General features: G+C 36.2%; 1 protein-coding gene across 1 annotated transcript in view; it reads right to left on the bottom strand.

Annotated features, from left to right (window-relative positions):
- Positions 1 to 1,858: 1,858 nt before the first annotated feature.
- The window catches only part of LOC126248891 (variant-surface-glycoprotein phospholipase C-like), a 67,620-nt gene continuing 52,870 nt past the window's right edge, over positions 1,859 to 16,608 (bottom strand). Inside the window, exons 5-6 of the mRNA XM_049950352.1 lie at positions 10,828 to 11,114; positions 1,859 to 2,492 (exon numbers count right to left, since the gene is read on the bottom strand). Coding sequence (XP_049806309.1) covers positions 2,119 to 2,492; positions 10,828 to 11,114 — 661 coding nt within the window. The 3' untranslated portion in view covers positions 1,859 to 2,118. The remainder of the gene's footprint in view (positions 2,493 to 10,827; positions 11,115 to 16,608) is intronic.

Raw genomic sequence — 16,608 nt, 5'->3', positions numbered from 1 at the left:
ACGCACTTCACATTTGGCGGGGTTTTCTATTGCAGCACACATTTCAAACTGCCACAAAAACTAAACTAGCACAGGTACGATGTTCACTCGACCACGGCTTGATGCCGACTGACCTGTTGAATGCGTGAACGCACAGATGGCGTCGCTACTCCCCCCACAACCCGCACTGTGACCAATCGGAGGTTACTTTCTGAACTGCCCTCGTATATATCATAAGCTGCTACTTCATTCAGAAAAAGGACTAATGAAAAAATATTTAGGTTAAATAAAAAAAAAATGTCAAGGAATGCTGCATGATCTGATGTCATATATCTCTAAATGGAAGACACATTTGCGCATACCTGCATAGGGAATTAATGAAACAGAGGATTAACCTTTTCCATCATGGACAAATGAATGTTGAGTCAGAAAGGTTGTGGTTGGTGTAAGGGTGATATTCTGTTGCCTAGCTCTGACTTTTGGAGTGATTTGGCCAGCCAGTTAAAAGGAAACCTATAATTTAAAGTGGATTCTGAACCACACAGCAAGTTGAATTTTTCACATTAGTGACACTGCCCAAGAAGAAAGTGAAAAGCAACATAAATATCCTGTGATTCACTAGGAATCAAATCTGAGAACTTTGGATCCATAGCCTGGCACTTTATGGCTGAGTACTGAGTCACAAAAATTTATACACTTTATTAAACATGTTGTGACAACCATCTTTTACAGGTGATACACAAGAATATGACAATGGGTATACAACTTGTTTTCTGGATGTCCTAAAGAGAAATTAATAATTGTGGCAATGAGATCAGCTTGCAGAATTGCTATTTGAGAACCCAGAACAAGATGCTACCAGGTAGTTGAAAAATGAGGCCTATTTTGTTTTACAATTTGCTGTGAGGTGTTTCAGCACTAAGAAATTTAATAAAGGTGACAGAGTGCATGACAGCATACATTTTTGTGACAATTTATTTAAGAAAGTGATGAAATGTTTAGAGATCATGAACATAAAGGTCATCAGAACGAAGCACATTCATAGTTCTTAAAGGCTGATGCTGGAAATTAAATGTGGCAAATTTTGAGACACTGCTCCCAGCACTCACCTAAAGTGACTTAGGAAAATACTGAGAATCTAAATCTCAGTGTACAGGTTGGGGATTTTGTGTGTTCCTCCCAAAAGCACATTCAGTATCTTTTTCATTACTGTGCAATATCTCTTCTAATGGTGGGTTACCTTTTTTTACTATTTCTGAAGAATCTGGGACATTTTCTTGGTTCCTGATTTATTAACACACACCAAGTCATTATTGATAATGAGTTCATAGTACCTTATGTACTTCTCCAGTTACAGTCAGGAGTGAAATGAACACACAAAACATTCTGTCCTAGTAAAAGTGGATACAGAAATATTTTGTAAGACAATGAAATTATTAATAAAACTCTTTGTTGCAGTTTCTTCTAAACAGATTATTTAAAAAAATGTCAGCCACAAACTTAAAATAAAACTGGTAGAATCTGCATCTCAGCAGTGAACAGAATTTGCAAATACTGAACATTATGACTTTACAGCAGCCATGTAAAAGTTTCATAGTTATTTTTCAAAAGATCTTCAGTGTTGTAACACACAAATTTTGTGTATGTAAAAGCATTTATTTAGGAAATATTTTCCACTGTATCTTTTTTAAACACATCTCATGTTGTGGAAACATTATAAACTGATGTGAAACACCTCTTGTTCATATAATTAATTTATTTTTTAGATTTTTGTACATGTTTTAGCAATTTAGACCTCTTAAAATACTATTTTGACACTTTTTGACCATTTTGAAAATGTGAGTACAAGGTTTGTACTGGAAAAAATAAAACTCCAATATGCACCAATAATATTTTATTACACGTTTTGTTAATTAGTCAAATACTATTCCGCCATTTACAACTGGTTACAGAAAAAATTACAGTAAGCCACAGACATCTCCCGCTGTCCACCATTGTGTACATCTCACACAAAGTATGCATATTTTTACATAATTTCAACTACAACAAAAGTTCTAATAACAGCACTTGTTGTCTTTTTGACTTCTTGTCTAGCATGTCTTCATATATTGACAATGAAGCAGATAATCATTTGAGGTTTCATTTATTTCTAAAATCTAAGCGAGACTGAGTTACATTGTTTGCTTTGTCAAGGCAAGATTTTACAGCAATATCAATTATTGTATTGCCCAGAAAAAAATCAGTGCTAACAATATTAGCAAATTCCCACCACTCATCCATAAACCACCTTGTAAGGTTTTGATTTAATCTGTTTGCAAGCTCGCGTAGGCTTTTTGCACCACCAAACATAAAGTCTATGGGAGTAGGTTTGAGAAAAGCTGAAGCAACCCAAAAGGTGGTTTCATTTGATACCTTTGCATTGTCAATGCATTCTTGTAAGAATTCCTTTACATCTTCAGGTGCATTACTTTCCAACCACTTGTGAGTAATAGGTGCCCATAACCAGTTAAATTCTGTAAAAAGAAAGTGCAGTTGTTATATACCTAGATGATTATTCCTCCAAAATTTCACTTAGCATTATAAAAGCAGAAACTCCATACTTACAAAAAAGAATTAAAGGCTGTGATACAGCTAAAGATACATTCAGATTCTGAATCTCAATATATAATAACTATGAATTGCTTCTTTTGGAACTATCAAGTAAGTTATAAGAAAAAAGAAAAAAAAAGTGTAGACATGGTGAAGAAGAGTGGAAGTATAAAACTTTAATTTGTTCTGGTGTATAAAATGTTCAAACAACATGTGGGAATCAGCCAGGTGACATGTTTGACAACTGTTGATATTGTGAAAGGTGCACAACCATCATTATTATGGTACCAATGCGATAAGAATTCGCTGTATGAGAAATTTATAATTTCTTGTAGTTTTCTCTTTTTCAGATTGTGCCTTGAAGCTTCCTCTCATTTTCAAGGTACAAATGGAAGAAGAGTGCATTGTCCAAGGAATTTAATTTCCTGATATAAAACTATCTCACTGTATTTGTGCCATGAAAAGAATAGGTTGTTTGCCTGTCACAGTATTGATTGTTGTCAAAGACATCATGCAGCTGCATTTCCTTAAGTTGCCTGAACAAACATAAGTGATCTGCAGCTAGGATTAGAAGGACTCGCCATAAGAAATAAAATGCTAAAAGTGACATTCTTTGATAATAATATTGACTTCTACAGATACTATCTTTGGAAGAAAGGTGAACTGAGGAAGACAAATAGTGTCAAGTGGTTAAACTTTTGAAATTTAAGCACTAAATAAAGGTTTAGAGTAAAAGTAAAACTAAGTTTAGTCATTACACATGTATTGCAATACAAATAAAAAGAAAAACAGGATTGAACAAAAAAGATAGTTGTTGTGTAAATTATAAAGTAGAGAACTACACCAACACAGAAAAAGAGAGAACAAGCTAAATTTTATTGTCTCATTATAGCTTCTGTCATTAGAAATGGATTACTTGCTTAGCTGGATAAAGTTTTGGGCTTAGAATTAATTTTATGACTATTTGAGGAACAATTGTGTCTACGTTCTGAAGTTCTTTAGGGAAACAAAGTGGAACAATTTTTTTGTCTGTAGTGTTCCACAATTTCAATAAATTATATGAAATGTAAATTTGATACAATGTGAATTTTGACAGAATTTTTTGTGTTATTTTAATTTTCCACTACTCATTCTGAGCATGGCTTATTTTTGAGCAGTACCTGTATAAAATCAAGCTAACATAAATACACATACACTGATGAGGCAAAACTTTTTGACCATCTATTAAACAACACGTCAGTTCACCTTTTGAATGCAGAACAGCAGCAGTTCTGGATGACATGGATTCTGTAAGTTTTGGTGGGTTTCCAGAGGCATATGATTTAAGTGTCAGGAAGTTCTTTCTGAAAGTATTTGTATGGAGTGTAGCCATGTATGGAAGTGAAACATGGACGATAAATAGTTTAGACAAGAAGAGAATAGAAGCTTTCGAAATGTGGTGCTACAGAAGAATGCTGAAGATTAGATGGGTAGATCACATAACTAATGAGGAGGTATTGAATAGAATTGGGGAGGAGTTTGTGGCACTTTTTCATTGTTGTGTACATACAAAACAGTAATGTACATCACAAAAGGTAGTGAGGACTGGATTACAAATACTAGTGTACACACACACAATACAAGAAGGAAGAATGAAGTACGGAGCATACCTCACTGACTGGCAATGCTAGAAAAGGGACCCCAGTACTCTGTTATCAGACTACTAAGAAGTCTGCCTAAAAACCTGCAAGATAGTGTACTTGACAATCACTTTCCAAAGAAACTTAAAGACTATCTCACTGAAAAACAGTTTTACAGTGTTGCAGAATACTTGTGCCATTAAATTTGTATATATTGTTATTCATTATTAATGATGTAAGCTAAAAGGGTAGAAAAATAACGAATGTTACTACTTTGACATGTCCTATATTACATGTACATTTACTGTACACAATGTAATCTTACAGGATCAAATAAAATTCAATTCAATTCAATTCAATTCATGCCTACAATCTCACACTGTGTAGTGGTCATGACGTTTTGGCTCATCAGTGTACACATAAATAGTATCAAAGGAAAGTAACAGAGAGAACTAGTAAATTAAGAGATAGAAATGTGAGCCATCACTTACCTTGAGAAGGCAAAATGCTTAGTGCTGCCAATAGACCCACACAAAAATGAAAAGGATGACTTTTACTAGCTTTCAGAACTACTAATTCCTTCATCCTTGAAGAAACGGGATTAGAAAGCAGCTCAATCAGTCCTCAGTAAGAGAGGCACCCACCTATACAGAGGATTAAGAAGTGGGCACCTCTCACCCTGGGATCCTAGTGAACTGCTTTCTATCCCTCTCCTCTGACTGAGGAATGAACTAAGAGTTCTGAAAGCTAGGAAAATGTCATCACTTTTACTTTCATATGTGTCTGTAAGCAGCACTACATATTTCATCTAAAGGTAAGTACTGGCCTACAATTCTGTCTCATCATATTATTTATGAACTATGAAACCACTTTCCTAGGTCATGTTTATGATATTACTGGGCAACTGCCACATTATTAATCTATTTTTGTGTCAGAGATATAGTCTGCGATTATCTTTTATGAAAGGCAATTTTTATGTAACATTTTGTTCTGAATTACCTATGTAGTGAGAGGAACTTTGTCAAAGTGAGACATATATTTCTTATATTTTGAGGTTTGGTTTTTTCATTTAAAATGTACCTAGATTTCCCATCTAATGTGTGTAAATCTTTCTCTCCTTCATAATGTTAATATAGTTCACCTTTTTTTCACTCTCTGAAAAACTTAAAGATTACTGCTTAGTTCTATTGTTGTTTTCTGTATTTTGTGTTAAATATTTGTCCAGTATGTCTGATATACATGTCACAGTTCTTGCATTTAATTTTATATACTCTTGACTAATCATATTGTTTGAGTTTTGTCTGTTCTGTGTATTAGGTTCATAGTTTATATGTAGTTTCTTTTCTGTACAAAATCTACTTTTAAGATTAGTGTTAAGGAATGTGTAACTTAGGAAAACGATAGATTGCTACTCATTGCAAAGATGACACACTGAGTTTCAGACTCTAACAGGTTGAGGAATCAGAAATTTTTAAATATCTATCTCAAAAAGATGGATTTATTCTTAACGAACAGGTGCAGCTTAGAAACAAAATTTTTTTGGATAGTTTCAAACTCCTCCTTGCTCTAACTTAATATAGTTTGGCTGACTAGAAGCTAGTTTTCTTGTCTGTTGATGCTGGTGAGATACTCCTTTCCTGTCTTGTTGGGATTTTACGTATTTTTGATGATTGTTGTTTGCAGTTTTCAATGTGTATGTGTGGTTTAAATTATTCTGTTATGTTTTTTATTTATGATGACAGATGTTTTTGATTTTCTACAACATTTTGTCCATTTTTGTTAGTATGTATCCTAGCCTTTAATTTTGCGCAAGATTCTTGCGCATAACACTAGTGCCCTCTCTCGTTGGATATGTTCCTTAGCGCAAGCTTTACCTGCTTGACGCTAGGACACAGGCAAATTGGTGTTCATATTTTCTATTGCATACAGGTGTTTTAAATGGTTCTGATATGTTTTATTTATTAAGACAGAGAGTTTGAATTAGCATAACCTTTAAAATTTTGATGCGCATGGATATGCATCTCAGGTTTTAACGTGCATGAGTGTCTCACGCATACCACAAGTGCCCTCTCGGTAAATACTGTCTGCCCTAGTGTTTCCACACGCTCTTCACACTAGTTCACAGGCTAAGTACTGATAGTATTCTGCGTTTGTGTTGACCATCTCTTCATAATTATACTGTACAGATGGAGGTGATATTTTCATTATAACTACTGGTGCCACCTTTGGCACAATTGTTTTATGCATCTTCACTACAGGATGTGATTTTAGTAAGTGACTAAAAGTTTTTATGCCTGTAATACTTTGGTAATTTTCATGGTTATTTATAGCTACAAGTGTTTGTTTTTTCTACTATCTCAGTTATGTTGCTGAGTTTTTTGCTAATGAAGGTGTCTTCCTGTTCAGATGTATTTTTGCTTCTGATGAAGGTATATTTAGATATACTGAAACTGTGGTCAAGGATTTCAATAAATCTTTATCCTGTTTGGCTATTATCATTTACCGTGAAGTTTAAGAAATACTCTTTCTTGGAAACATAAGTTTTGATTTGAAAAAATGTTTTATGAGTTTTTCCCAAAATGCTACTTACTTTCTAAACATGCCTTACATGATGTAGTATGTCCAAACATGAGATAATGTCTTGTATTAGGATACTCAGGGTATCACGTATCTTGTGCTAGAAACCTAGCTTAACAGTTACACTGCCCGGTTTGAAGTGAGTGAAAGAGTACTTTGTGAAGAATATAGTTATATGAATTTTGTTGCAACACTTACTCAAATTCTGATATTAAAGGCTTACAAACTCATACACTCAAAAAACTTCAAATTCCACACTTCTAAAATCAAGGATTCTCAACAGTGTCCGGCTCCACAATGGTCTTATTGTCACTACTCTATACTCTGGCACTGTGAGACCTGATATTTCCCAATAGAGCTGAGCACTTACTTTAGTCAGAACCTAGCTGTCTCAGAAAAGCAAACTCTCCTGTGAGAGGCACTTTTCCTCTATATTCAAAATAATTCTCAGTAATGATAGTATCATCTGATTAAATTAAAAACAATGTGAAGTCAGAACAAACAGTCATTTACTCAAATTAAATTCTAATTCCAATAAGGCAAAACATAGTGCATTGCATCATGTGGCATCTGTAGATTCATACCCACAGACAACCAAAAGTTTTGAGTTCTGCTTTCTTTGAAAATTACAGAGAAACTAACCATAATTTATGCTAGAAAACCATAGTCTATCCTTGGCTTGTCAATTGAAAGGATTGGCAATTTCATACCTTCTTATCTTTCTTCGATAATTATACATGTCCAATCAGATTTTAATAAATAATGTCTGATAGAATTTAAATATCTTATTCAGACCCATTACAATGAGTAGTTGAACTCATTTTTATGGCATATTTTTAATTTTACTTTCATCCCAAAATTTATAAGCTCTTCAGCAAACATTTATTCTGTCTTAATCAATTTCATCTTATTGCTTTTCTGCTGCATCTGCTTTCCTGTTCTGTCTGCTACCTCTGTGAATAGTTTTATGCATGCAGACAAAGCTTTCTCTTCAGTAGCTTAATTTGGACTTGATTGTTTTTTAAATTGAGAGTGATAGCGAATTTTAATGTTCCAGAATAAAAGGACAGAATATTGCTGTTGAGCACGGCACCTGCATTTGAGTGCATAATTTGAAATGAAGTATATCACTGTTAGTTTCATTCACGCCAAAGAACTGAGTAATTATTTGATTAGTTACTCTCCTATATTTGAAATACAACCTTCATAAAAGATGAAGTTTTGCAAGAAGGTTGACTGATCTAAAATCACATACTGCTTAGAATAATAATATTCTCTCACTCCCAGAAAACAGTTGCTCTTAAAATAGTTTGGATAACTTTTGTTCAAAATTCTGTGAGTTTCGTGATACAGCTTTTGTTAGCTCATACTACAACACTTCTCTTAAAAGACTACAAATACTATGCACCAGTGTTGTACTCATCAAGAAAAAAGAAGCTACTGTTCAAAGGCCATTGGCACCTACCCTGATGGGGGCATAAAAAATATTGGCAAGTTGATGGAACCAAACTCTGTTTCAACAAGTGATGACCAGACACTTTGATTGTGAACTACTTACACAGCAATGCTAACACCTTCTTCAGACTGCATCTAGCACTGCTGGTCAAATCATTACATATTTTGCACTTGCTGTCAACATTTTATATATGTGTGTGTATAATGTTTAATTGGTCTTTATTGCCATTGCTGTTTATAGTAAATCTCACTGGTTTCATAATATGTGGCCACTATAACCCATCATCATCATCATCATGGGCATTAATAGGATGAAACTGCTGCCCGAATTTGTGACATGGCTCTACATGCCAAGACTGCCTGATGTGGGACTTAGCCATTTTCCATGCAAACAGTTTTGTTTTATGCGCTGTACATTGATCTGAAGTGTGATGAGGATTATTTACTGGGTATGACAGTGAGAATATGTACTAAAATTTATCCCTGTACAGATTGATTCATTTATGTAAGTGTATATCATAAATGAATTGTGTGATTAAATCATTTCATTAACTTATTTACAGACATTTTTGCAGAAGATTTGTGTGGCAGACAGAGCACAGTAAGAAATACATCATTATCACTAAGCTCTTTCACATTCAGATTTTTGCAGTCCAAAGACTCTTAACTGCTAAGATATACATTATTTCAAATGATAAGTTACCACGAACAATGAAACTACACTCGTTTTTATATAAGGATATTTATCTCATGGTGCATATTGAGGAGTATGATTATATGGCATTTCTTGGTCATACAGTAATATTAAGACAATATTTTTTTTCAGTTACTGGTAACTGTTTATATTAACAAAACAAGCATTCAAAATTGGAGAAATTTTTGAAGAAATTTATAATGTTACTTTCTAGGTTGTTATTTAGCAGCCCATTACTGTGTACTGCACCATGAATGAAAATTCCTAGTTCTTAATGCAAGTCCATTTCATAACTCTTGTCCATTTTATTTACTACATGAAGATTATTGACATTATCCTGGAATGGATAGTGAGTGCCCTTGATTTGGGTGGCTTTTGCTAATTGTTTGTGTGCTGGCATTTATGTGTTCATTGATCTTGTTTTTCTTTTTTTAACAGTCTCCCAGTTTGGCCTATATAGAGCCTTTGCATGTACTTCATACTGTATAGTAAATGCCAAATAGTATCTGTTTATCTGTCTATGTGGTCATGTTGTGTCATAGCGTGTTGCAGTTTTTTTGTGTGTTTTGAAAGTGATGTTAACTTTCTGCAGTCTGAAAATATTTACTATTCTAAAGGAGACTTTGTTTGTGAATGGTATATAAACAGTAAGTTTCCTTTTCATTTTCTGGGTAGCAGTTGGTTTATTATTCCTTTCTTTTCTTTATGAAGTTGTCAATACATCTGTCATCATAGCCATTTACTGCAGGTATTTGTTTGATAATGCTGAGTTCATGATGCTTTCCATATTTATCCAATGGTTTATCACTGGCTCTGTTGATTAGGTGCTGTATGCAGTATGTTTGTGTGTTGTTTGGTAACAAGATGGGCTGCATATGATGATAAAACCTGCAATGTGTGGTGTTGTTGATAACAGAACAATATATGATGTGCACTAACTAGTTAAAAATGAATTCACAGACATGGTATTGCCAAATGTTTTCATATCTCACAGAATATTCCCTGCTTAATACCAGGCTTGTGATAATGGTTGGTGGAAATGCATGTGGAATTCATCAGTATCATAGATGTTGTCTATCAGAATGAATCAAGGGAAAAAACTGAGTGATTCTGAACAGTTCATGATTATTGGAACTCACGTGTTCACACATTTTGTAAGAGATATTTTGTGTGGTTTACATTTGCCCAGCTCCCTTGTAAAGAAAAGTACTGAGAAGTGCAAAAAATCAGGACACCCTTAATACACTCATTGTTCCGGAATTTTTTGGATTTTTCTGAGAGAAATCATTGCACTCTGAGGGTTAAATGTTCAAACCAATCCTAAGATATTCCTATGAACTATTTCAGAGAACTTCCATTGTGGCTCACATACAGAGGCTAGTGTCAGTACCTGATACTGAAAAGTTTTTGATGTTGCCCTGCTAACACCTGGTGAGAAGAATGAATGTGTAGTGTAGCTGAGAGTGATGGAAACAATATCCTTGTTGATGGCAGTAAAAAGTGGTTCCATGAAATGATAAATCAATAAAAAGCACACCCTGAAAATTACATGCTGTAAAGCAGGCAAAGGCTGTCCTGTATAAAATTACTTATGTGGCTTCCATCATGAAGATTAACACCACTGGTTGCAGGCAAAGGCTGTCCTGTATAAAATTACTTATGTGGCTTCCATCATGAAGATTAACACCACTGGTTGTCCATAGGGTTTTGCCCAATAACTGCATGTTAGTAATTTGGTAAAGGTATTTATAGACAAAGATATGAGTATAGCATCCTCTTACTATTGATGAGTCAAAAAACTTCTGTGTTCTTTATTGTTAATATATTTTAAGTAAATGTATCATGCTACATTGTTAGCCTAGGATTCAACTGTGGAATAAATTCCACCGAGAGGTATTAATAATGTTCTCTTACCTTTTACAGTCTCAGGATGGTTGTATGCAACAATTAGGTTCCGACCAGTTTCCCAAACTTCAGCTAGAGTAGAATTGTAGCTTATATTGCTGAATGGCAATACAAATTCACCAAGTACTGAATGTACCAATGAAACAAACTGGTGATGATTGCTAGCATGCATGTCAAAGCCAGGGGGAAATTCATGTATATCAAGGATGACTATCTCACAACTTATCCTCTTCATATAATCTTTAATTTCTTCTAATATGTGTGTCACACCATCAACATTAACTAGTTTCCTGAACCTGAAAAACAAACAGAGGTTTTTCACTGAGAACAAGATTTGTAAAATATCTATCTTTACAGCAATATTTGTCAGCTAGGATAATTATTTTTTTTACATACACTAGTAAGCATTTTTTCATGGTTTCAATCATGTCCTCAGCAGATGAAGTAATCTCATTTACAGTGGTGGTCAGAATATAGGAAAATGAAATATCTGCTATCCCATTTTGTGTAACTTCATTATGTATAGTTCCAATGTCTTTGTTGGGAAGAAACACTGCAATAAGCCTATACTCACAGCTGAAATGAGGAGAGTAGTGATCTGCTTGTTGTCATACTAATGTGACAAAGTGAAAGAATTTATTGGTACTTGACTGCTGGCAAATAATTTGGTCCTAGACTCACATTAATCTGCAACTTCATTTTATAACTTTGTTTAGAATGCTGTTTCTTGAGTGAAAAGTAGCTATAAATGAAATACTTCAGCTTCAGACATTTTTATTTACTTAAAATTGGTTTCATAAATTTGAGCAGGAAAGTAATCTTTGTGGTTATCACATAAAAACTTGAATACACAGTATTAATGCTCCACAATGTCTATCTTCTTCCAAGAACCGATGAAATAGTCCATAAATATTTGTGGGTATCAATATGAGTTACACTCCTGGAAATGGAAAAAAGAACACATTAACACCGGTGTGTCAGACCCACCATACTTGCTCCGGACACTGCGAGAGGGCTGTACAAGCAATGATCACACGCACGGCACAGCGGACACACCAGGAACCGCGGTGTTGGCCGTCGAATGGCGCTAGCTGCGCAGCATTTGTGCACCGCCGCCGTCAGTGTCAGCCAGTTTGCCGTGGCATACGGAGCTCCATCGCAGTCTTTAACACTGGTAGCATGCCGCGACAGCGTGGACGTGAACCGTATGTGCAGTTGACGGACTTTGAGCAAGGGCGTATAGTGGGCATGCGGGAGGCCGGGTGGACGTACCGCCGAATTGCTCAACACGTGGGGCGTGAGGTCTCCACAGCACATCGATGTTGTCGCCAGTGGTTGGCGGAAGGTGCACGTGCCCGTCGACCTGGGACCGGACCGCAGAGACGCACGGATGCACGCCAAGACCGTAGGATCCTACGCAGTGCCATAGGGGACCGCACCGCCACTTCCCAGCAAATTAGGGACACTGTTGCTCCTGGGGTATCGGCGAGGACCATTCGCAACCGTCTCCATGAAGCTGGGCTACGGTCCCACACACCGTTAGGCCGTCTTCCGCTCACGCCCCAACATCGTGCAGCCCGCCTCCAGTGGTGTCACGACAGGCGTGAATGGAGGGACGAATGGAGACGTGTCGTCTTCAGCGATGAGAGTCGCTTCTGCCTTGGTGCCAATGATGGTCGTATGCGTGTTTGGCGCCGTGCAGGTGAGCGCCACAATCAGGACTGCATACGACCGAGGCACACAGGGCCAACACCCGGCATCATGGTGTGGGGAGCGATCTCCTACACTGGCCGTACACCACTGGTGATCGTCGAGGGGACACTGAATAGTGCACGGTACATCCAAACCGTCATCGAACCCATCGTTCTACCATTCCTAGACCGGCAAGGGAACTTGCTGTTCCAACAGGACAATGCACGTCCGCATGTATCCCGTGCCACCCAACGTGCTCTAGAAGGTGTAAGTCAACTACCCTGGCCAGCAAGATCTCCGGATCTGTCCCCCATTGAGCATGTTTGGGACTGGATGAAGCGTCGTCTCACGCGGTCTGCACGTCCAGCACGAACGCTGGTCCAACTGAGGCGCCAGGTGGAAATGGCATGGCAAGCCGTTCCACAGGACTACATCCAGCATCTCTACGATCGTCTCCATGGGAGAATAGCAGCCTGCTTTGCTGCAAAAGGTGGATATACACTGTACTAGTGCCAACATTATGCATGCTCTGTTGCCTGTGTCTATGTGCCTGTGGTTCTGTCAGTGTGATCATGTGATGTATCTGACCCCAGGAATGTGTCAATAAAGTTTCCCCTTCCTGGGACAATGAATTCACGGTGTTCTTATTTCAATTTCCAGGAGTGTAGTTTCAGAGATTGTCAAACTGTAATCGGAACTGAATTGAATTGGTATATACCTCTTTATCTGGGAGTACCTGGTAATTTCCCAGGATTATCTTTGCAAAATTTTTGAATACTATGAATATGCCAGAGCTTACCCCTGTGTAGGTCACAGCTTCTTACATTAGTTGTGACATGGACTGGAGCAACTCTTTATTTTGGTTCACTTGCTTCCAGCATTCAGCAACACTGTTAATAATTTTTCTGGCCCCACTCCATCATGTGTTACCACTTATCCTCCAAGGAGTGGATGGGCCAGGAAGCAGTTCATTACTCATCATGAATGGTATTTAATTGTGATGCAATGAAACATGTACAACAATCACTGTGCATTATCTACATACTGTATGCAGCATTCTGTATTGGAGCACTGAGGTTGGCAGTAGCCAGAAACAAAACACTTGTGGCCTTAAACCAAATTACTTCTACCAATGTCTGCTAATCCATAAATAGGGAGCCCATGTCCTTCCCATTGTGAATAAGTAATAGATTGTTACACCTTGTAATGAGTCTTGACTCCTCAGAACTTTCACATATCAATTGAAATATTCGATTCCATATAAATTTTAGACAGACTTGGGTTGATTTTCATACTGAAATTATATATTCCACATCTGGAGATATCTGTACATGTATATGATCACCAAAACATTATTTGTCTGACAATATATATTTGTTTTTCATATCATTCCATTTAACAACATTGACTTTGAACCATGAAAATCAGTAATTACAATTGTCAGCTTAAATGATCCAAGAACTACTTTACAGTAAAAATAATAATATTTTCAGTTTTCACATAAACAAGATTTCTGTTTTTATTTATAAGTTTTCTACTTTTACTATTGGCAATAATGCCAATATTGTACAAAGACCGGAATCTTATAACCAAAATTTGCAACCTTTTTTTATGAACCTATAAACACATAAATCTTGCTATAAATAATTATTTCCAGAAAATATTTTGTAAATTAAATCTGAAGAACAACTTCAATTTAGACAGTTAAAATAATACTAAACTGACTACATCCTATTCTAGGAAATACTGGAAGCTGGGTTCACAATATATAATGTATTTTTGGCATCAAGTGCATCAGAGAGTGTCAGCTTTAGCATTAAAACAGAGTGGTTTTAGCAGCTACTGAGATTGGCCTATGTGATTATCTGAAAGAAATTATGTTCTTTTTCTTGTAAAGAAATGTTGCACAATGTATTTACTTAAAATAGACTGATATAGTGATAAAAAGTAACAATATTCCAGTGTCTTGTTACGGCAACACCTTGGACCTTCATTGGAAAGCCTAAACGAAGAAGTCACCCTAGTCAACACGACAGCCACAGCAAGGTAAGTAATATTTTTCCACTAATATATTGCACCACCCTTGCCAGATTACAAAAACATTGATTAAGCTAGAAGAAGAATAGTAGGTTCAACATTGGAATTTTTTTAGCTTGGGTCCGCAGCTCGTGGTCGTGCGGTAGCGTTCTCGCTTCCCATGCCCGGGTTCCCGGGTTCGATTCCTGGTGAGGTCAGGGATTTTCTCTGCCTCGTGATGACTGGGTGTTGTGTGCTGTCCTTAGCTTAGTTAGGTTTAAGTAGTTCTAAGTTCTAGGGGACTGATGACCATAGATGTTAAGTCCCATAGTGCTCAGAGCCCTTTGAACCATTTTTTTAGCTTGGTATGTTAATGAACATTAACTAAAGGAGGTAGTTTGAATGTGGGGGCTCTTCCAGGATAAAAACAGTATTAGCTGGAATATTAATAGTGTTTCCATTTTAGAAAAGAGTGTGCCAAATGATGATACTAAATAACTTGTTGTCCATATTATGGACCAGAGAAACATAAAATATGGACCCAGATGAAATAATGGTGCAAATGGGAAACGTGTAACAAAATCTCAATTGTACATGGACTATGAGTAAATGAAAATTAAGAAAAATTATGTAGATTATCACCTGAGGCAATGGAAGAAAAGACATGACACATACAGTTAATATTTAAAAAGTACAGTGTTTTGGAAAAAAGTGTTTCTGCATAAAATAAAATAAAAATTCTACAATCAGGAAGTGAAACCATTTGGCGGGGGGGGGGGGGGGGGGGGGTTGCAGATACCAGTCAAGATGTTTTAGAAAATTGAGATGAGTCATCAGTGGGGAAAAAAATCAGGTCAGAGTGATTCACTGAGCATAATATTTAGCAAATTGAGGGAAATGGAAACAGAAAATAAAAAGTTAAGTTCCAATATGGAAAACCTGTAAATGGAAAACAAAAGTCATGTTAACAGATTAAAAGAAAATAATAAACAGTTAAGTTCCAATTCAGATAATCAAATACCAGAACTGATGAAAGGGATGGAGGCAGCTTGTAGTAAAACATGTATAAAATTTGGTGTGAACTGTCATTAGAATGATACAGGGAATGTTTTTAAATGTAGATATTCATCTGTCTTTAGATTTACTCAGTGCTGTTAACTAATAAAAACTTCATAATGTACACCTTTGTTCAGATATATAATGAAACAGATAACAATTTCAAAAAATTTTTCTTCCTCCATCCTATGCCGCAGAATTCTGGATGTAAGCTAACTGAAATCAAAGACAGAACATTTATTATACTGTAACGCCATGTGACCAGCAGGAGAAATGGAATTCTTACCTGCATTTGGGCAAGACAGAAATGGAGCAGGCTAAATTCCTTCATTAACCTACACTTCCTTTTCTCATTCATTTTTTCTTTCTCACAGACACGAAGCTTATATAAGTGAGTGCACAGAAGGGTAATTATAGTGTCTTTATTAGGTATTCTCTTACTTTTCTTTGTCTGCACTTATTTATAATAAATAAAGAACTGTCTTATGAGACATATTGAACAGTAAATCCACTAATGTTATTAAAGCAGTACACAACACAGCTGCATGTCTACTAGCTCATTTACTTAAACAATGTTCTGAAAAGAGCTGCTAACCAGAGGTACTAAAGTATGGTAAAGTCAAATCACCTTTCAAGAAGGGATCAAGAGGGATCATGTGAAATTATCATCATATGTCAGTTCCCAAGTCATATGAAAACAGGCTGTTTCTGAGGCACAAAAATAACCCCAGAGTGGGGGAACATAATATGTGGAGTGCCACAGGTATCAGTAGTTAGACCACTCTTGTTTCTAACCTATATAAATGGTATTTCAATTACTTTAAATGACAGTTCTAAAACTGTAATGTTTGTTGATTGCAGACTCAACTCCAGCAGATACAGCTGAGATGATATCTGAAAAGGGCTGTAAATGGTTCACAGCTAACAGTTTAGGTTTCATTCTCACAAAAACTCTTGGTATGCAATTCCAAATAAGCTATAACAAACTTTTGTCACCAGAAGTAATAATGGTCATACACTGAATGA

This window comes from Schistocerca nitens, chromosome 3 (genome assembly GCF_023898315.1).
Source record: "Schistocerca nitens isolate TAMUIC-IGC-003100 chromosome 3, iqSchNite1.1, whole genome shotgun sequence".
Taxonomy (NCBI): Eukaryota; Metazoa; Arthropoda; class Insecta; order Orthoptera; family Acrididae; genus Schistocerca; species Schistocerca nitens.
The sequence above is the reverse complement of the archived record's forward strand: the minus strand, read 5'-3'. Positions and strand labels throughout refer to the sequence as shown.